The sequence below is a fragment of the Thalassophryne amazonica genome, chromosome 4 (assembly GCF_902500255.1).
Source record: "Thalassophryne amazonica chromosome 4, fThaAma1.1, whole genome shotgun sequence".
Classification (NCBI taxonomy): Eukaryota; Metazoa; Chordata; class Actinopteri; order Batrachoidiformes; family Batrachoididae; genus Thalassophryne; species Thalassophryne amazonica.
Genome location: NC_047106.1, coordinates 117,622,163 through 117,645,131, shown reverse-complemented (window position 1 = coordinate 117,645,131; position 22,969 = coordinate 117,622,163). Strand labels below are relative to the sequence as shown.

The 22,969-nt window shown below is 40.0% G+C and overlaps 1 protein-coding gene across 9 annotated transcripts in view; it reads right to left on the bottom strand.

The window, feature by feature from the left end:
* The window catches only part of tenm4 (teneurin transmembrane protein 4), a 626,167-nt gene that overhangs the window by 174,838 nt on the left and 428,360 nt on the right, over window positions 1–22,969 (bottom strand). For all 9 annotated transcript variants that reach the window (XM_034168462.1, XM_034168463.1, XM_034168464.1 and 6 more), the window contains 2 exons: window positions 19,956–20,075; window positions 3,695–3,956 (listed from right to left, as the gene is read on the bottom strand). In XM_034168462.1, the coding sequence (XP_034024353.1) occupies window positions 3,695–3,956; window positions 19,956–20,075 (382 nt within the window). The remainder of the gene's footprint in view (window positions 1–3,694; window positions 3,957–19,955; window positions 20,076–22,969) is intronic.

The window sequence follows — 22,969 nt, the reverse complement described above, 5'->3', positions numbered from 1 at the left end:
TGTGTGTATATACATATACATACATATATATATATATATATATATATATGTGTGTGTGTGTGTGTGTGTCTCAAAAAAATATACCCAAAACCAGTCAATATTATCAGACAATTTCTGCATGACCATGCGGCCAAAGCATGTAATTTTTCTCCCCAATGCACAGTTTTTAGTTCAGTCTTTCCTTTTTGATGTTTTAACCTTTTATCTTTTACACCACATTATCAATGTAACCTCCTCCTCTGAAGTTTCCTAAGAAACAAATCATCCATCTCCAGTTTTCCAGAGATGGAAAACTGTCTGGAAAAAGTGGAAAAATATCTTCAATATCTTGCAGAACAAACTTTAGGGTTCCTGAAATGAGAAAAACACCTTTATTTCCCAGTAAAACTATTTTCTGGTATTCATATTTCATAGTACTTTTGGGTACATTTTTTGAGACACTATATATATATATATATATATATATATATATATATATATATATATATATATATATATATATATATATATATATATATATATATACACACACACACAGTGGTGGGCACAGATAACCAAAAAATTAACTTCGATAACAGATAATCAGATAACTGAAAAGTTATCTTCGATAAAGATAAAACAATAAACCACCCAAAAATGTATCGGAAGTTACAGATAACCGATAAATTCCAGTATTACCTCTGACACATCTACAACTAGTAGTAGAACAAATTTAACAGCTTACAATAATATTAAAAATAAAAACAGACCCCAACAATAAGACCACACTATTCTTTCTGCGTTCTGCTCCTGGAAGCTCTTACTTTCTACAGAACTCCCAACACAAAGGCACTCCAAAAGCAGCTATAAAGCCAACTCTCTATCAATTATGACACTCCGGTCAGGCGCAGGTCTTGAAAAATAAAGTCATGCTGACTTATGGTTTTGATTATAAATAACATTAATACCGATAGAATAACTCCATTAATGTCAATTATGTCATTTGTACAAAGTTAAAATATAACATATATCTTTTAATGTTGAGTAATGCACTAATTCTGAGGTTTAGTAACAAACAGACAGATCGCAAAGGATTCTGGGTAAAAGTGCCTCTTTTTGGAGCGAGGTGGAGGGGAAGGCGAAGGGCTACAAATCCCTCTGTTTGGAGGGGTAGGAGGAGCTTACTGCTGTCTCTGAAAAAACAAACATGGCGCCGAAAGAGCCGCACAAATGAAGTGGCTTTCATTACAAATTACACTGTTTAGAAAGTTATAACTTGCCAAAAAACTTTACAGGCAGTTGTCTATGACAGCAGCGTGTCTGCTGCTGGATGCATGTTGCGTATGTTGTCGTTCTGAAGAATATCGTAACGTCGCTCGTGTGCTGCATTATAATGCACATACACACGAACGCTACGATAAGACACTTTTATATCTCACAACGGAGAAAATCATGATAAAGTGTAAGCGCGTTAATTTGTATGTTCATAAATCTTTGGATAATATCAATCCCTGCTGTTGGATTTCAAGGTCTGTAACGTGTGTGTATTTTGTAAACAAACGGAGCCCTGAAAACACTCATCTAATAAGCTTTCAGGCAGAAAATGAAAAGTTTCATCAATGGGAATAAGTTGGAAAATATATACACACACATGTATATGTGTAACACATAACCTGATGTCCTAATAGACAATAGACTGATATTATTTGTCAAGGAAATTTCTAAAGGAAATAAGGCTGGATGCAAAAAATGGGAGAATTTGAAAAAGAAATAAGGTTGTAATTCCATTAAAAAAGTGAAACTTGTATAAAGTATACATTCATTGCACACAAAAAAAAAGCCATTTGCAAAGCCAAAAAGTTGATTTGACAATCATCTGACATAACCGGGGTCAAAATAAATAGAACACTGCTATCTACTGGTTCCCACAAGCTTAGTGCACACTACTGACCAGTAGATGGCAGTAGAGGCCTTGAAAAAAAAATTCCAGATACAGTAATCCCTGTCTGCTACATTTAAAATGCGTGGAATTTAACAAAAGCAAATAAAACCAACATCTATAAACGCAGAGAATATATTCAAGAGAGTTTTAGGCACTAGAGTTTAATGCTGTTGTCTGTGGAGCCTGAAGAGAGTGTCTGAAATGCATTTGTCCTGTCGTGATGTACTGAGATTACATCATCCTACCCAAAATGCATTGCGGGTCACAGGATGTGCTCACAAAACCTTAAAAATTAGCACATTACTTTAAAACTAAAACATATATCTGATATTTTCACTTAATAAAACTCAGACATGACAGTAATTTTAAATAACTTGTCCAAAATTTGCTTGGTTAAAATTTGAACCATAAGTTAAAAACGTATGCTTCTGGATGACTTAGGTGATATTGGCAGCCTTTTGGTATGGTGTTAAAGGAAATTTTCTTTTTTTCCTTTTGGGGCTGTTTCTCTTTTGTCTGCACGTGATTGAGATGCTTTTTATAGAAGCAGCTCTCTTCTATTTGCAAAGGTTATGGCTGTGTGTCTATTACAAAACGTTTAACAGGTCAGTGCTAGACTAATTTTAAAAACGCTTGTCACTGTTCAGCTTTGTTTTTGTCTATCGGATTAAAAGTTATTGGACAAAGATTAATCGGAAGATAATTGGTCCGATAATGGTTTTTAAAATTATCTAAAAAGATAATCCGATAAAGAAAACATTATCTTTGATAATTATCTGTTATCGGAAGTGTGCCCACCACTGTATGTATGTATATATATACATATATATATGTATGTATGTATATATATACATATATATATATATATATATGTATATATATATACATATATATATATGTATATATATATATATATACATATATATATATGTATATATATATATATATACATATATATATATATGTATATATATATATATATACTGGCTAATTGCTACTTGATCAGAATCCCTCTTTACAAAGGACAAGTGCCACCGTATGGCGCTATCACAGCAGGAGGACTAGCAAAGACAACGCTGCTATAAATAAACTGGAGTGCATACTAAATTCACTGATATGCCATAAATGTTATGAAGCAGACTGGGAGACAAAGTAATTAGAGAAGGACACAGTGATGCCTGCTGGACATGCAGCAGCTACACATTCAGTCTAACACACACACTGGTCACAAAGTGACCAGAGTGAGGGTGTGATATACACAGCAATACAACTACAAAAACACACACAAACCTGCATTTATGAAATAAACAAGTAAAAAGGTGACCTTGTGTACAATGTTTTGCCTCAACACATAAAGTCTTTTCAACACATCCCATACAAATGCACAGACAGGTGCAAAGACAGAGTCAAGCAGTTCTTTGACCTGTTCTGCCTTCAGCGACAGTTTAAAAAAAGTGAATCTTTTTCCAGGGCTACTAGTGTGTTCAACCTGGGAGAGTACAACCCAGGAGAAATTAAAATTGTCCAGGCTGTTTTCTGCGTGCAAGGTAATCATCATCAGTTTGCGGCCAGACGGTACGATGCACATAGTAAATCGGCCGGGGTCTGGAGACCAATTACACTGGAGAGAGAAAAATCACAGCACTGCCACAAGCCAGAGTTACTATTACACTTGGATGTGATGAATATCCTTGACAGTCTCCCCTACATGTGCGATATGAAATCACTTGCAGGAGAAACAACCTGCAAGGCAGAAAGAAGGCAGGTAGTCACCTGGATTTCGGGTACTACAGCACCCCTCTCAGAGCAGAAGCCGGCAAATGCGGTGAGTGGAGCTGGGGCCACCACAGGGCTGGGCCTGGTAAAGCTGCTGAGATCACAACTCGGGATGTCATTCTCCTCATGCCGCATCACAATGGTATCCATGACAAAGAAGCGTCCCCATGGCAACCACAGAGTGTGCTCCTGGGTAATGAATGGAGCGCGTTCAAAGTGCAGGCCGATGGCTATGCCTCCATTGGTGACCAAATCAAAACTGGAACACAGGCAGAAGGGATGAATGTTAAAAATGTTACATTCAATAAGTACTGTGCAAATTCTAATTAGCAATGTGCCTAATCTTCTCTGTGTTGAAAATCAAACCTTGACACAATTCAATACATATATAATGCATATTTTTTTTAATTATGACTTCTTAAAACCAATCAAACAGTAATTAATTCATCTTGCAATAACTAAAGGATGCACATTATCTTTCAGGCACACACAAACGACACAGAGTAGGATGATGAAACAGCTAATTGACTGAATCCCATCTCTTAAATGTGTACAGATTTTATTAAAAAGGAGGAAAACAGCCTACGCTCTGTGTTGCAAATATGTCACATTCATTCTGTGTGTGATGCAGAAATTTGTGCTGCAGAATGGAGGCAGCCTCCACATCTCTCCACATCGATCCCTTAGACGAAGGCTGTGCACGTGAACATCAGCCTAAAAGCCCTGCAATGCAATCCCGCGCTGCATTAGCGGTCTCTGCCTCTGGTCTGGCCTGAGTGGCTCTCAGTAAACAGGCTGCGCTCGGACAATTTCATCATCTCTAACGGCTGCATGGTGACAGCAGCATGCCTGCACCTGTACCGGACTTCTGCAGTGCTTGTCAGTTTTCTCCAAGAGCCAATTAGCACCCGGTCACCTGCGGACCCCTGGGACAGGACCTCACCCTCGCACGGGAAGCATCGCTTCCAAATTATGGGTAAAAGAAGCAGGCAAAAATACTGGCCTCTCAACCAGGCAACCTCCCATATGGTTTAAGCTGCTATATAAAGAATACACTCAATCTCACATCCCTTGAGGGTAAGCATCTGATTGGCTGTGACGATAAACAAAGGTTTGTTCTGCCCTTGGTGTTTTTGCCCTTGGCTGGGAGTGAGTAGAATAACTTTGCCCAGCGGAGTTGAGGTTGTAGAGCTGATGAGGGTTTGTGATAGCAGCAGCTTTGTGCAACGTGATCCCTTAAGAGCCGTGCAGATGGAGCCGGTCGGGCTTCATGACACCTGGAAAATCAAGGCTATGTACACTCAAAACATTTCTGGACAGACACTCATGGGCAGCATGGTCAATCGATGACAGGATTCACCGGCTGTTATCAGTCATGACAACAGCCTTAAGCTGTGTGCCAAATATTATTAAGCAACCTACACCTTGTTTGTACCCTGGAGGAATGCATCAAGCTCAAAGTGTTAATCCTGCCAACCTAATACAAATGCTGCACAATCATTTCTTAGTATCAGCTGATGTAACCATGTGAATGTTCGGTCACTGATGCTCAAAGTGAGTGTAAAAACAAGGAGGCTTGTCAATCAAATCTGGATATATGCTCAGTTAATGGGTATGATTTGCACTTAATATAAAGCTGGTAGAAAGTTTGAGCTCCACCTGCATCCATGTTGTGTCAGGCTGACATCTGGAAGTAAACATCCCATCAAGCATGTGTTTATGCTATCAAGTGTACGAGGGGATCGTATTGATGTCTGAGTGAAGGAGAGACACAATAATCGCCCGTTATATAGTCCAACTAAAGTCACATGTATATTAAACAAATTTCTCCAAGGCCTGGTCCATGTCCATGCTCTATGTAGGCCCTGAGGCCTGTTGGTGCTTGTGTTGATACTCTACAACTCCCTCTGGATGGGATGCATGTCTGACACAAGATACTTCCCCAGCCAAGGCTGATACCCATTTACATTTGGATGGACTCAAGCAATGCAGATGAAGTGCCTTGTCCAAGTACACCAGAGGTCTTCAACTCATTCCAGAAAGGGCCAAGGGGTTTTCTTTGCAACCACCCACTCCACCAGGTGATTTCACTGATTAACTGCTCCATCTGCTCAATCAGTGAAATCACCTGGTGGAATGGGTGGTTGCAAAGAAAACCCACTTGGCCCTTTCTGGAATGAGTTGAAGACCTTTGAAGTACACAGACAGGTAATGTGACCGGGAACTGAACCCCGATCTAAATATTGCTCAACCAACAACTTATTCCACTGAGCCACCTGCACCACCTTAGTGACAGAATGCCTTAATGACAGAAGTAATACAGCTGTTTGGCATTACCCAACATCAGCACCAACCTGTGACAAACCAACAAGCACAACATCAGATGCAGCAGCATAAATTATATCAGTGGTCCTCAATCCCAGACCTCAAGCACCCACAACCTGCTCATTTTCTTATTCTACCAGATCTACTACCAGGTGATTGGCTCTGTCAAGTGTCTGTTAGCTCTTGGCCACTGCTGCTCACACATGATGTCATTTATTTATTATTTATAGTGCTTGACCCAACATACGAGGTCTGTTAGAAAAGTATCCGACCTTTTTTTTTTTTTTCAAAAACCTGATGGATTTGAATCACGTGTGCTTGCATGAGCCAACCTTGAACCTTCGTGCGCATGCGTGATTTTTTTCACGCCTGTCGGTTGCGTCATTTGCTTGTAAGCAGCTTTTGTGTGAGGATGGTTGTAGTCTCTCTTCATTTTTTCTTCGCAAGGAAATGGAGGAACGACTGGAGCAGCGCAACTGCATCAAATTTTTCCACAAACTGGGCAATAGCCAGGTGGAAACCATTCGGATTATTCCGATGGCTTTCGGTGACGATCCTCTGGGCATCACACAGATTAAGGAGTGGTACATCCAGTTTAAAGACGTCCGCACAATGGTGGACGGCACGCCGCGCTCCGATCGGCATCAACATGCTGAAACGACCGGATAATTTCCATAATGAACGCTGTGGTGATGCGGGACCGTCGTGTGATTATCCGAGAAATTGTGGAAGAGGTGGACATCAGCACTTTTTTGGCACATTCCACTGTGAAAGAAGATTTTGCCATGAAAGAGTGGAAATTCATCGGCACAAAGCTGATGGCACAGCAACAGCGCCTCCATGATGAAGCCTCACAGGACATGTTGTGACATGCCCTGACATATCCAGCTTGTCCACAATTTCTCGGATAGTCACATGACTGAAAAGCCACCGAAAGCCGTCTGAATCTTCCGAATGGTTGACGAGCTGGGCATGTCACAGCATGTCCTGTGAGACTTCACAGGACATGTTGAAGGAAACATTCACAGGAAACGTTCCGCCATTTCCTTGCAAAGAAAAAACGATGAGAGACTACACCCATCCTCACACAAAGGCTGCTTACAAGCAAATGACGCAACCGACAGGCGTGAAAAAAATCACACATGTGCACGAAGGTTCAAGGTTGGCTCATGCAAGCACACGTGATTCAAATCCATCAGGTTTTTGAAAAAAATAAAAAGGTCTGATACTTTTCTAACAGACCTCGTACATGAAGACCCTAATATCAGGAATCTGTCTTTGTACTAGGAAAAATAATTTGTTAATTGGAAACTGTATGTCCTTTGCCAGGAGACAAACCATACAAAAGGAACAATTGTCCAAAATCCCAGGAATGAATCTTACAAAAAAGAAGCAACAATAACTCCTATCAAGGACAACTGGCAAGATACAGCTATCCTGAAGCATTTAAAAAATGTTAATATTAGGAGTCTAATTATGCTACCAGTGAATACCTTTTCCCTGAAAAGAGGATTACAGCATTTAATGACATTTGTAGGTTACTTAGATAAATTAGATGATTTATGGGCCCAGGGCTGAAGGAGCAACTGGAGCAGATGTGGAAAGTTAAGTCCAAATTGGAAGAATGGCTCCAGCAGATTCCAGGAACAACATCACAGGTTTCTGTGCAGAAGAGTGCAGTCCTCAGAACAGCTAAGATACTGCACCGTACCCTCAAACTCCCAGGCCTCTTGTAGAGGACCAGGGGGTGGTATCTCTCTCTCTCTCTCTAACACAAACCAAATTTTCTAAAACTATGGTGCGAACCTGCCTATAAGATCAGGCCTACAAAATCCTGCCCATAATTGAATTGAGTTCATTCAATGAGTCATTTGTTTGTGTGATACACTCAAAAATCTGACTCTTGGATTGGATTTCCATCGAATAAATATATGTAGTCTTGAGTTGGGGCTACATATATTTATTACATGGAAATCCTGCACATATTTAAATTGAGTTCATCCAATGAGCCATATTTTAAGTGAGTAGAACTAGCGTGTCCGCAGCAGCAACTCTATCTGGACTCTCTAAAAAATCTAGGCTCTCTGAACTTCCACTTGGTACATATTCGTTTGCAGTCAGATTTCTCTCTGCAACGTAAAGTCACACTGAGACAACCATCTCATTCACCAGTCCAAACTCCAAAATAAAGCCACTCAGCTGGGGACGTGTCCCCACACCTGTGTGGTGCCTCTCACCCTAGAAAACCTGGAGTTTGGCTCCAGAGTTGTTAACCAGCAATAACATAGTTCAAAGCCAAAAGTGGCACTCATGTCAACCAAAACAGTTGATGTTTATTGTGCCAATGTCTTACTCATTATTGTGGTCTTCATATTGAATAGGTCTGACTCATGACTTGTACTAACAGTAAATCGTTCATAGCCATAAAAAAACTATACTAACCCCTTTTTGTTTCCCCCCAAAAGTTTTCAAGACAGTTGAAAAGGTAATTTAAAAAGCCAAGCCCTTGGATAATAAAAAGCACGTCATAAAAACGAGTTGAGACAGCTTTCCCATTTCTAAGTGGCTGAACAGGTGCATTTCTGATTTCACGCCGCACTGAGCCTGTTTACAGTGATTGCAGGGGAGTTGCAGAAGACTGGGCATGTTTACAGGGGAACCTGAGAGATGGAGTAGTGTTTACACATATGCTGGAAGGCAGAGAAGAGTATAGAGCACTGAGAAGGAAAAACTGAGTGATGCGTAAAGAAAATGGAACATGGGTAAATGGGAAAAGATGGAGATGAGGGAAGCCAGTGCAGTAGAAAGGACATGAGTCCTAGGCTCAGGGAAAGCACTTGTAGTAAGTGAAAGACTTGAGCCCAGAAAGGAAAGGCTAAAGGCCAGCAGAAGATTAGCGGAAGGGGGAGAGAATGAAGGGAAGGAAAGCAAATAAAATGAGAGAGGAAGGGGAAGATGATGAGCTGCAGATGAGAGATCTTGTGAAATTACGGAAAAAGAGACTAACATGAAGACAGAAAGCTGTGGAAAACGGCAAACCACTGAGCTCAAAAAGGAGAAAAGATGTTGGCCTTTAGAGGGTCAGTGACTGACAAATGTGTCTCGAAGAAGATGGTCTCAAGAGCAAACAGCAATTCATATTAGGGTGTATTAAAGAGGCCCGAGTTTCCACAAGGCATCAATAATACTGACGACAGGTTAGGCCCGGGAGCATGTACTGGCGCCGCGCTTCACTGCATCACCTGCGCTACGGAATCGCCATGGGTCCTGGATAGCAACCACCCATACTGAAAAAAAAATGCTTTTTGTGTCAACTTTAAAACATTAATGTCTGGCTGGCTTTAAATTTTTAGGTTGATGGAATCTGAAATGACACGGTCATGTTAATTTTCATCCAGTTTTAGTTCTAAACCAGTTTTATTTGTTATTATCTATCGTCCACCTGGTCGTTACTGTGAGTTCTCTGTGAATTTTCAGACCTTTTGTCTGACTTAGTGCTTAGCTCAGATAAGATAATTATAGTGGGCGATTTTAACATCCACACAGATGCTGAGAATGACAGCCTCAACACTGCATTTAATGTATTATTAGACTCTATTGCTTTGCTCAAAAGTAAATGAGTCCACCCACCACTTTAATCATATCTTAGATCTGTGTTCTGACTTATGGCATGGAAATAGAAGACTTAACAGTATTCCCTGAAACTCCCTTCTGTCTGATCATTCTTAATAACATTTACATTTACTCTGATGGACTACCAGCAGTGGGAATAAGTTTCATTACACTAGAAGTCTTTCAGAAAGCGCTGTAACTAGGTTTAAGGATATGATTCCTTCTTTATGTTCTCTAATGCCATATACCAACACAGTGCAGAGTAGCTACCTAAACTCTGTAAGGGAGATAGAGTATCTCGTCAATAGTTTTACATCCTCATTGAAGACAACTTTGGATGCTGTAGCTCCTCTGAAAAAGAGAGCTTTAAATCAGAAGTGTCTGACTCCGTGGTATAACTCACAAACTCGTAGCTTAAAGCAGATAACCCGTAAGTTGGAGAGGAAATGGCGTCTCACTAATTTAGAAGATCTTCACTTAGCCTGGAAAAAGAGTCTGTTGCTCTATAAAAAAGCCCTCCGTAAAGCTAGGACATCTTTCTACTCATCACTAATTGAAGAAAATAAGAACAACCCCAGGTTTCTTTTCAGCACTGTAGCCAGGCTGACAAAGAGTCAGAGCTCTATTGAGCTGAGTATTCCATTAACTTTAACTAGTAATGACTTCATGACTTTCTTTGCTAACAAAATTTTAACTATTAGAGAAAAAATTACTCATAACCATCCCAAAGACATATCGTTATCTTTGGCTGCTTTCAGTGATGCCGGTATTTGGTTAGACTCTTTCTCTCCGATTGTTCTGTCTGAGTTATTCTCATTAGTTACTTCATCAAACCATCATCATGTTTATTAGACCCCATTCCTACCAGGCTGCTCAAGGAAGCCCTACCATTATTTAATGCTTCGATCTTAAATATGATCAATCTATCTTTGTTAGTTGGCTATGTACCACAGGCTTTTAAGGTGGCAGTAATTAAACCATTACTTAAAAAGCCATCACTTGACCCAGCTATCTTAGCTAATTATAGGCCAATCTCCAACCTTCCTTTTCTCTCAAAAATTCTTGAAAGGGTAGTTGTAAAACAGCTAACTGATCATCTGCAGAGGAATGGTCTATTTGAAGAGTTTCAGTCAGGTTTTAGAATTCATCATAGTACAGAAACAGCATTAGTGAAGGTTACAAATGATCTTCTTATGGCCTCGGACAGTGGACTCATCTGTGTGCTTGTTCTGTTAGACCTCAGTGCTGCTTTTGATACTGTTGACCATAAAATTTTATTACAGAGATTAGAGCATGCCATAGGTATTAAAGGCACTGCGCTGCGGTGGTTTGAATCATATTTTTCTTTCTTTCTTTTTCTTTTTAATATTTATTTCATTCATTTAAAAGAAAAACAGAAAAGCAAAAAACAAAAGCACCACAATACCAGAATGAAAAGGAGCAGAAAGAAGAACAAGTCTTATGATTTCTGCCCCTTTTAACAATACAATCTTTCAATATACAGCATCATAGTCAACATTATTTAACAGATTGCATTTCTTTAACTTGTCACATACCACTGACCCATTTCATAATTATGACCATTAATTAATAGATTACATCACTGACAGGTTATATTTAAACTTAAGACACTCCAAACATTATTAACAGTTTACTTTTTTTTTTTTGACTTTCTTGCAGCCCACTGACTTACTTCATAGTTTCATACTTACTTAATACATCTAATTTAATATGTTTTTTAAATAATTTAAGTGACCTTAATTCTTTAATTTCTTTATTAAGATTGTTCCATAATTTGACACCATTTACTGCAATACTCCTTTCCTTTACTTTGGTTCTAAATCTTGGTTTTTTTAAAGACTTCTATTCCTTTCAATTTATAACTACTTACTCTTTTTTCAAACATATTTTGAATGTTTGTTGGTAAAGTATTTTTATTAACTTGGTACATCGTTTGTAATATTTTCAAATCAACTAAATCATGAAATTTAAGTACCCTATACTTAATAAACAATGGATTAGATGGATCTCTAAAACCACTGTTACTAATCACTTTTAAAGCTCTTTTCTGCAAAATAAATAAAGGTTGTATATAGGTTGTATATGTTGATCCCCAGATTTCTACACAGTAAGTTAAATATGGGACAATCAATGAATTGTACAATGTTAATAAACCATAACTATTTAATGAATATTTTACTTTATGCAAAACAGCAATGGCTTTCGCTATTTTTCCTTTTATGTAATTTATGTGTGACTTCCATGTAAGATCTTCATCAATAATGACTCCTAAAATTTCATTTCTTTTACCCTTTGTATATCCATTCCATCTATTTGTAATGACACACTATTTTCTTTCGCTCTATCATTAAACAATATGAAATTTGTCTTATTAATATTAGTGACAATCTGTTTATATCAAACCAATGTTTAACTTTTTCCAACTCTGTATTTATCACTTGTGCTACTTCCTGTATATCTGATCCAGAGTAAAACAGCGTTGTATCATCAGCAAATAAAATGCTGCCAAGCACATTGGATACATTCACAAAATCATTGATATACATAATAAACAGTTTGGGTCCAAGTACCGATCCTTGTGGTACTCCATAAATAATGTTACACAATTCTGATTTGGTATTATTTATCTGAACAAACTGTTTTCTATTTTCTAAGTAGCTTTTTACCCACTGATGTGCAACACCTCTTATTCCATATTGTTGTAACTTGTGGAGCAATCTTGAGTGGTCTATAACATCAAAAGCCTTTTTCAGGTCAATAAAAATACTTACAAATAATCCTTATTATCTATTGTTGTGATATTTTCTCTATTAGTTCCATAATTGCCACTAGCTGTCGAATGTATTGTTCTGAATCCATACTGAGCATTATTTAAAATAATGATGTTTCTCAATAAATGTATCCAATCTTGTTACAAAAACTTTTTCCATAATTTTAGAAAACTGTGGAAGCAATGATACTGGCCTGTAATTAGAAAAATTATGTTTGTCTCCATTTTTATATAATGGGACTACCTTAGCAATTTTCATTTCATCTGGAAAAACCCCAGTTGACAGAGACAGATTACAAATATAAGTAAATGGTTCAATAACAATTTCTATTATACTTTTTACAGTCATCATGTCTAAATCTTCATGGTCAGTTGATCTTTTGCTTACACAGTTTTTTACAATATTTCTTATTTCATCTTTTTCCACATTGTCCAGGAAAATACTATTGACCGTATTTACCAATGTACATAATTTATCTTCTATTATTGGTTTATTTCCCACCAGACTTGACCCTACATTTGAAAAATAATCATTAAACCCATTTGCAACTTCTTTTATATCATATATCTCTTTATTTTCCTTAACAAAGTAATTTGGAATAGTTTCTTTCGTTCCATCACTATCAATCACACTTTTTATAATATATATATATATTTGTCTAATAGATTACAATTTGTTCATGTAAATGGGGAATTTTCTTCACAGACTAAAGTTAATTATGGAGTTCCACAAGGTTCTGTGCTAGGACCAATTTTATTCACTTTATACATGCTTCCCTTAGGCAGTATTATTAGACGGTATTGCTTAAATTTTAATTGTTACGCAGATGATACCCAGCTTTATCTATCCATGAAGCCAGAGGACACACACCAATTAGCTAAACTGCAGGATTGTCTTACAGACATAAAGACATGGATGACCTCTAATTTCCTGCTTTTAAACTCAGATAAAACTGAAGTTATTGTACTTGGCCCCACAAATCTTAGAAACATGGTGTCTAACCAGATCCTTACTCTGGATGGCATTACCCTGACCTCTAGTAATACTGTGAGAAATCTTGGAGTCATTTTTGATCAGGATATGTCATTCAAAGCGCATATTAAACAAATATGTAGGACTGCTTTTTTGCATTTACGCAATATCTCTAAAATCAGAAAGGTCTTGTCTCAGAGTGATGCTGAAAAACTAATTCATGCATTTATTTCCTCTAGGCTGGACTATTGTAATTCATTATTATCAGGTTGTCCTAAAAGTTCCCTAAAAAGCCTTCAGTTAATTCAAAATGCTGCAGCTAGAGTACTGACGGGGACTAGAAGGAGAGAGCATATCTCACCCATATTGGCCTCTCTTCATTGGCTTCCTGTTAATTCTAGAATAGAATTTAAAATTCTTCTTCTTACTTATAAGGTTTTGAATAATCAGGTCCCATCTTATCTTAGGGACCTCGTAGTACCATATCACCCCAATAGAGCGCTTCGCTCTCAGACTGCAGGCTTACTTGTAGTTCCTAGGGTTTGTAAGAGTAGAATGGGAGGCAGAGCCTTCAGCTTTCAGGCTCCTCTCCTGTGGAACCAGCTCCCAATTCAGATCAGGGAGACAGACACCCTCTCTACTTTTAAGATTAGGCTTAAAACTTTCCTTTTTGCTAAAGCTTATAGTTAGGGCTGGATCAGGTGACCCTGAACCATCCCTTAGTTATGCTGCTATAGACGTAGACTGCTGGGGGGTTCCCATGATGCACTGTTTCTTTCTCTTTTTGCTCTGTATGCACCACTCTGCATTTAATCATTAGTGATCGATCTCTGCTCCCCTCCACAGCATGTCTTTTTCCTGGTTCTCTCCCTCAGCCCCAACCAGTCCCAGCAGAAGACTGCCCCTCCCTGAGCCTGGTTCTGCTGGAGGTTTCTTCCTGTTAAAAGGGAGTTTTTCCTTCCCACTGTAGCCAAGTGCTTGCTCACAGGGGGTCGTTTTGACCGTTGGGGTTTTACATAATTATTGTATGGCCTTGCCTTACAATATAAAGCGCCTTGGGGCAACTGTTTGTTGTGATTTGGCGCTATATAAAAAAATTGATTGATTGATTGATTGATCCTGAGCAGCATTCATCACAGAAAAAAGTGCTCCACAACATCAAAACAAACAAATAAACAAACAAACATGCTACACAGCACTAACTGTACACTTGGTCATTTTGCGTCACTATCTCATGTTGTGTCTCATGTTAAATCCTAACCCTCCATGGTTTTGAACAGTGGATTTTCTTATCTGTGCTTTGGTAACACATCAACGGAAACTTCACAGCACAGTGACAGGCTGAAGATCCACCCGCTGTGTCCTAAGACCCCCCCCCCCCCCCCCCCCCCCACACACACACGTAATACAAAGGCAGAATGTAAAAAGAAAAAACAAAAAAATAAAATTCGTGCCACATTTGGCAAGAATTATGGAGGACAGCTGTCCGAACACCTAGACTGTGCTTCGATCCGCCCTGACTGATTTGTGAATGTGGCTTGCGCATGAGAAATCGAACTGCAGTACAAATGTACGTGGAACACATTAAGAATACCCAGAAAGCTGTCAAAATGCAGTGAGAATATGATGGAAGCCTCGTGCAGTTCTCTGATGTCGCTTCATTGCGTGGCCCTTTTATTGAGTAAAGAAAACAAAGATAAGAGGAGTGAGTTGAGTCCATCGTCACAACATGTTTGTGCAGATACATTTGTAATCAACTGAATCATTCATGTGTCATGTGTAGATACGTTTGCAAACAACTGAATCATCCTGATTTTTAGTTACAGAATGAGTGGTTTTTGCTGAAGCTTGCTAAAAACTATAAACAGGCTGCAGCTGTGAATATCTGAAAGAAAACAGTTTGCAGATTTTTAACATACAGAAAGAACAATTTGCAAATGAGCAGATGTTAATAGATGATAATAAATGATAAATCAAATTTGACAGTATAATTTATCTAACAGCCCCTTCACACATAACATGAAGTTGGGTGAAAGAAGCAGAAACCACCCGAAAAACTGCAAACAAAAAAATGAAATGGGGAACCGTGAAACATTCCACCTGCTGTCGGGAGGGACACACAGTCCTATAGGTGTGCACGATACCACGGCGATGGTTCGTGCATGGGTGCGCGAGCAATGAACACACTGTGAGCGCCTGGAATGTGTGGCACCACATCGCGCCGTTGCTGTGGGGAAAAAACCCACACACCAAAAACAAAAACCCCAGCAATTTCTAATATTTAATCCCTCTTATCGAGTGGACCAATACAGTATGATCCTTCTGTTCATCTGTATATGACCCATGGTCACAGATGCACAGTCATGAAATGACATGAATGAAGCAGTGCGCTCTTATTATGCCCAATCTGCTGACCCCGCATGCCCAGCTGGCCCGGTGGTCCAGCGAACGGCATGCTGAAGGACACCACGTGGGTCATAGCTGATGTGGGTGACGTGACATTCACGATCAGACGATCCTTTTCACATGGCACAGCCTGACGATGTGCACACTGCGTGGTTGCTCCCACCTGCTGCAAAGACAATATGTGTTTGTATGTATTTCCATGTGAGGACAGCATGCCCATGCACGCGCCTCACAGTGGAGTGTTGTCAGGTGATGTCCTTCATAATATGGTATGTATTCTCCAGCTGTGACTCGCGAGTCCACAGATCCGAACAGCAGTGGCTGGCGCAGACACACCCACCTTACCAGCTTAAACATCAAAGTCTCATTCTCTGTTCCTCTGCTGTGTGATTATTTATTTTCTGTATTTGTTAAGTAATTATGTATGTAGTTATTGTTGTATGTATTTATTTAATTGTCCTGTTCTCTGAGTTTTTAATTTAACATGTCGTGCACTGAGCCGCTGTCAGCTGGAACCAACCACAGCGCGATGAGCAAAGTGGTCATACATAAATGCGTTCACGCCTTTCCCATGTTGTATTTAATTTCTACTCTTTCTGTCTGTCATGTGGAGTACATCCAAGTGGCACCCCGGCCACCTAGGTGACATATTCCTCACGACATCTGTGGTGCATGGGGGGGGGCGTCACATGTGTTGGTGGGGCACACTCGCAAGACATAAATATTGCTTGGTAATGGCAGCACTTAGACATTTGCACAGCGCAGCTCAAATGTGGTCGCCTGCCCTCTACTCTTGCGCCGACTGCACCAATAGCCCCGCCTTTTCTAAGTGCCCTGCGAGTCGTGTTGGATGTTCATGGGTGGCACCTGGACTCCGGCCAACACCTGCCAAGAACGGGTCACTGTCTTTCGGCCGTTGGTGTGAAGGCTACATCGATCACGTCATTTGGCCACCGTGCGACATGGGCGATGATTTCGTGCAGCATATCGTGTCGTGGCAACTGCATGCGACATGCCGTGCGAATTCTGCGAACACGATCAGCTGACAATGCGACCTCATCTTGCCCATCATTGGAATGGGTTACAGGCACAAGCAGCACGCGAATGTCGAGTGCATGTGCTGTGCCCGAATGGTTGAGGCGAGAGCTGTATGAAGCATTCGAGGCAGCTCCAATTTTTCACGAGTGGCTTCAATCGTGTTATGTGTGAAGGGTCCCTTACATTGCTGTATGAGTTACGAGTGCGGTCTGATTGCGGGTGGAGGAAATATAATCCAACAGCACTCAAAGAGCACTCGTGGTGTTCAGACACATTCGGGACATTCAGCCACTGTTCGACGTGGCGGAAACATGCCGAACGTCCCCCCGGAACAAATGCAGTTTTCACGCCATCCGATTGTTTAGAATGCAGTCAGACTGTGATCAGGCAGCACTTCAACTGCTGTTCGATAGTGGTTCCACTTCAGCTGCGCCATGACTGTTTTTAACATGAACAAAACATTCAAGGTGGCCGCACGACTGTGTCCGACTGTTTAGTCTGCTCTGAAAATGCTGTCTAACGTTTTCGAATGCACTTTGACACACCCAGAATGTGGGTCGGATGTCCATTCAGTCACGATTTGGGCTCATTCGGCCTCTAGTGTGATGGGCCTATAAGAAAGTACCTGGTTCTTTTTTTCCAGAAAAATGCCTTACTCAGTACTAATCCATAGATCAGCAATTTTACTTTTAGATTAAAACATGAAAAGACAATAATGTGCCAGTTATATGAATCCATTATAAAAGTTACCTCAACTTGTCATCTCAAGTTGGGCATTTAAAAAATTTAAGGCACTCAAGTCTTTTTTCCCATACAGGCAGACAACTAATCCATCCCCACCACTTTCTCGCTGCAGCAGCCAGTTGGCCGTTTTGTAGTTACTGGGGTCTTCTACACTGAGGCACCTGCATGCTGGATCATGTCCAGAGAAAGTGGTGGTGGCCACTCCAAAGATCCTTCAAAGACACCTAGCACCAAAGACATCAAGTCATTACCTTAAGTTACTAATGTAATTGGCAACCAGACCTAACTAACATACAGTAAGAAAGGAAGCACAAGGACTCTAAAGACCTGGACTTTCTTTCGACTGAAAAGGTGTCAGTATCGCCAAACACCTCTGTCCAGCAACCTCATGCCTCCATCACTTCTTCCCAGAAGAACATTTCTTTACACAGCTTATTAAACCATACATGTATTTCAACACTTTCACCAAAATTCAGCTGAAAGACTGATGCCATACATGTTGCTATGGTTTGGTCATTTTAGATTAATAATTTTTAGCTTCACGTTTAGGTATACACCACCAGACATATTTACACATTCACCACCAGTCCCCAAATGGTGAAGTGTCCCCATATTTCAAAGTGTGCCCAAACTGGTGGTGTATGTTTAATTGGGATGTGTCTAACTTGGATAAACCCAACCAAAAACATTTTTGTGATACTGTAATATATAACAAGAGGCTTACAATACAAATGTACTAATGATTTTAAATATTTGTATGAAAAACTGTGTGAAGAAGGAAGCAGTGACACTCAGCGCATTTGCCGGAACAGTACGGTGCCACGATGTTGTAACACATGCAGAATGTGGCTTGGCATTGTCTTGCTGAAATAAGCAGGGACGTCCCTGAAAAAGATGTTGCTTGGATGGCAGCATGTGTTGCTCCAACACCTGGTTGGCGTCCCTCGCCTGGCGATGGAAGCGCCATCATTGCCTGGTGTGTCGCTCTGCTTGAGCCGCGTTCACACCAGACACCACGCGACGGCACAAATTCATCATTTGCTGCAGGAGCAGCGTCTGGATGATGGCCGCTTTCAGCGGTACTTCTGCCTCTCCGGGACCCAGTTTGAGGACCTCCTGTCCCGTTCGTGTGCGCACATGTGATGAAAGAAAAAATAAACTGGTTGCTGCTGCAGTTCATCGCTCTCCCCTCAAACTCTGTCATAATTGTGTTAAATAAAGGACAAAAGGGACATAAGTCCTGCTCACAGGCTGATTGCCAGAGACAGGACATGTCCACATCAAGTATAAACTCCAGACATCTCCACGTCACTATATATCCAGTTGCTGATTGGTCATTGTAGCGCAATAAGACAAAAAAGTTCAGATCTTTCAACTTTGGGAAGAGGGCGATGTGATGCAATGCAATATCGCGCGACAAGCACGCCAATCACGCCAATCACTCAAAATCACTTTATTTGGGTCGCTTTATTTTTGTCCATCGTGTCGCACTGCGTGGCTTGGACTTTTGTGGCGCCACAACGCGTCCTTCCATAGGGATTACATGGCAACCTCTTACCACTGTCACTCACGTGGTGTGCGGTGTGAACGCGGCATTAAACTGTTGGATTATTTTTTTCATGCAGTTATTCACAAAGTGGTGATCCTCGCCCCATCTTTGCTTGTCAATGGCTGAGCCTTTTGGGGATGCTCCTTTTATACCCAATCATGACACTCACCTGTTTCCAATTAACCTGTTTACCTGTGGAATGTTCCAAACAGGTGTTGCCCCGTCCCAGCTTTTTTGAAATGTGTTGAAGGCAACCATTTCAAAATGAGCAGATATTTGCACAAATCAATAAAGTTTATCAGTTTGAACATTAAATATCTTGTCTTTGTGGTGTATTCAATTGAATATAGGTTGAAGAGGATTTGCAATTCATTGTATTCTGTTTGATTTACATTTTACACAATGTCCCAACTTCACTGGAATTGGGGTTGTAAATAATGCCTGTCTGCATTATCGCTCACAGGCCCAGTGAGCTGTTCTGAATAGGTATATTTTATTCTTTCCCCTTCCTGTTGCTACTGAAGCATACTTTTGAGAGTACCAAAGGGCTTTCTTTGATTTTTCTGGGAATTGAGCCAAGAATTAACCCAAATTAAAGCCCACAGCAGATCAATAGCTGCACAGTTTGCAATGGCAACATTTTTTTTTCATACCCCAATCATTACAATTCAGAACAGACACACGTGGCATATGACAAAAATATAATTATCATTGTCACATCTATTTCTGCACACATAGACAGTCATTCGGAGGTCCTGCGATGCACTCAGTGCTTTTGTGCGCGCATACATGTCTGTTTTAACACAGCGGAAGTTCTTACCTTCCATCCTGCCTGGTAATTGTGTAGCCATGAGAAGGGTTGTTGATGAAGCTGATGTTGACTCCAACGAGCGGCGTTCCGTCCGAGGTCACTACTTGTCCACGGATTACACAAGCGTGGCTGTACAGGAGAGAGGAAGACCAGCTCAGCTGTGACATAAAACACAAACATCACGCTTCATACATGCACGCACAAAGTCACTACATCCTTAGATACACCTGTCCCACCCAATTCTATCCAACAGAAAAACAAAACAAAATAAAACCTTTCACTAGATCTGCCACAGGGTTACTGTTTATACTCAGGGTGTTTCTTCGGGGGCAACATTACTAAAAAAATGAAAGAGTCAATTATCAGTTGTCCTGTAAAAGAGGAGAACATTTGGACAAAGATACTGATGTCAGACTTTTTTTTTAAACATTATTGAACATTTGTCATGTCATGTGACACAAATGAAAGAAAAGTGAATGCTTCAGTACAATAACTCCCCTGCTGTTAATGTGGACAATGGCATTTAATTGGCTTAGTGCTGATCACTCTGACAGAAATAGAAGCATAACTTTTCAAATACTGTATTTGGAAATATGATTCATGAGGTCTATTTTGCTGAAAAATATCAGGCTCAGTAATGTAAAAGTTAAAGTGGAGTAGTGTGCCTAATATTTATGAAATCCTACCATAATCCTGCGAACCTTGATCACTGGGTGAATAAAACCCTATGTACATTGCACGAAAATATGCAATATGCATTCACAGAAAAATACATTGACAATTTTTCTCTGAAGTGTATCCATGAGTGGGTATCACAGGGAAAAAAATAAATCAAGTGAGCATATTAAAACAAGACCCAGTTTCAGCATCACTAACCTCATTCCTGCCAAGTGCATGGGTGCAAACAATATATTTGGTTACAAGCAAACATTATTGTGCATATTTGTTGTCAGAATCCTCTCTGTCATCACTGGTAGAGGCCATGGTGCATGTGTACCCATCTCTTTCTTGAAAGATTGATTCCAGACCCCTTTCTGAAGCATTTCAAAACAAACAGAGGCTGGGCCAGAGGTGGCCCGGGGGCCACAAATTAGCAGCACTGATTCAGGTGCTGCAAAAGGGTCGACTTAACAAGTCGCTGTCCGACAAAATCATCACACAGATCATTAGAGTTTTATCAATTTTTTTTTTTTGAATGACACTTTGCCTTCAACAACACAGATGTTTGGCATGAAACAGGAGTCGTTGAGGAATGTTAAGAACATGAACGATTCACTCAAATGGTGACAGAACAATTCATAATAAATTGAAGACAAATCAGAAGATGGCAAATGTACAGCAGACATAAAGAAACAGATTGGGCTTGCCTCAGCAGCGACTGGAAAGCTACACAAAATCTGGAGAGCCAAGGATATATCAACCAGAACTAAATACATGGGTATAAAACATTGGTACTGCCAGTACTGATATATGGTTCTGAATGCTGGGTATTGAAGAAAGAAGATGAAAGAAGACTACAAACCATGGAAATGAACTGCTTCCGAAGAATGCTGAAGGTAACCAGAAGAGATAGACTAATGAAGTCGTGAGACAAAGAGTAGGCTCAACCGAAACAGTGGTTCATGTTATATGTAATAAGAGGCTGAAGCGGTTTGGTCATGATAAAAGAATGAATCAGAAAAAACTACTGACAACAGTCCTGCACTGCTATATCCCTGGAATCTTTTTATATAAAGTTTATTAAATGCCCACCTAAAATAAATAAATTTTGTAACCCCGACACATTGTAAAAAGCAAAAAAACAAAAACGAAAACAAACAAACAAAAAAAAGCGTTTTCACAATGTTTTTCTCGTCTCTTCCATCTCTTCCCATTGACATGTCTTCCACACATATAAAACTACAGAGGAAACATGCTTTAATTTTTATTTTTTTAATTATTAGACTGCAAGACAATGTGCTTGATTGTTTTTATTTCTCAATTTCTGGATAGAAGTTGGGTAACTGTTTGGGTTACGTATTTTGACATAAAAATCTGTTGACCTACAAGTACACAGACCATGTATTCTGTCAACCTCATGTAGGTAAACCTTGCACAAAACATCAGAACAAGTGTATAAAAGTTCACCAGAGTAAAACTGACAACTGTCACAGGGAACTGAAAGTTACAAGCTTCACGAAGATAGGATCTGTTGCATGGCAAGTTCTTGGACATTGTAGTTGTGTAACTAATAAACAGGCAACCAGTATGTACTAAAATTGGAAAACAGTGCTCGCTTTACTTCCAGCAGCATCAGTGAACAGCAGAGCAGTAAAGACAGGGGTAGGGATGTTATCGCTTGGGAGTGCACTCCAGTAAAGCACAACCGTTACAGAAATGGAACAAAGAAACACCTCCTGGAGGTCTCTGAGGGGTTTTCACCCATAATACAAGGATAATGAGATAAGGAAGCTTGAATGTGCCTTTGTTTTAATGAACAAATAGGAATATTTCCCATTTAAAAACTCTAATAGAGGTAAATAATAAAGCTACAGATGACAAGACTCACTTGGCTGGTTACCAAAAATGAAGGAGTTCCAGACTGACACAAGAGCTCCAGAAGCTGCATAAATTAGACGTGATGATCAGGCTCCACCAATCAATAGTGGTAAGTGATCCAAATTCACCCCCTAATCTCACTGAACTGATGAGATGAGACCTTGTTGTATCACGCCTCACTCATTGTGTTCTGCCCTCGTCATTAGCGAGGCCCATCTCATGGTAAGCCTCAGTTTCTGCATTGGTTTGCAAAAAATTATTCTCTTAACAAATGCCTCACTGCCTCATCTTCATTAGACCATGGCTGTTTTAATACATTTGGGTCTTAAACATTGCCACGCACTGGAAACAATTAACACTAACGTGTTAGTGGCTGCCCTCAGCATGTCCTTACCAGAGGCAAGATCATTCACCCAACACTACCCCGGTCCCGAGGAACCCAGTTTTATGTTAATTAGGCTGGGCCTCCTTCAGAAGACCTTGGC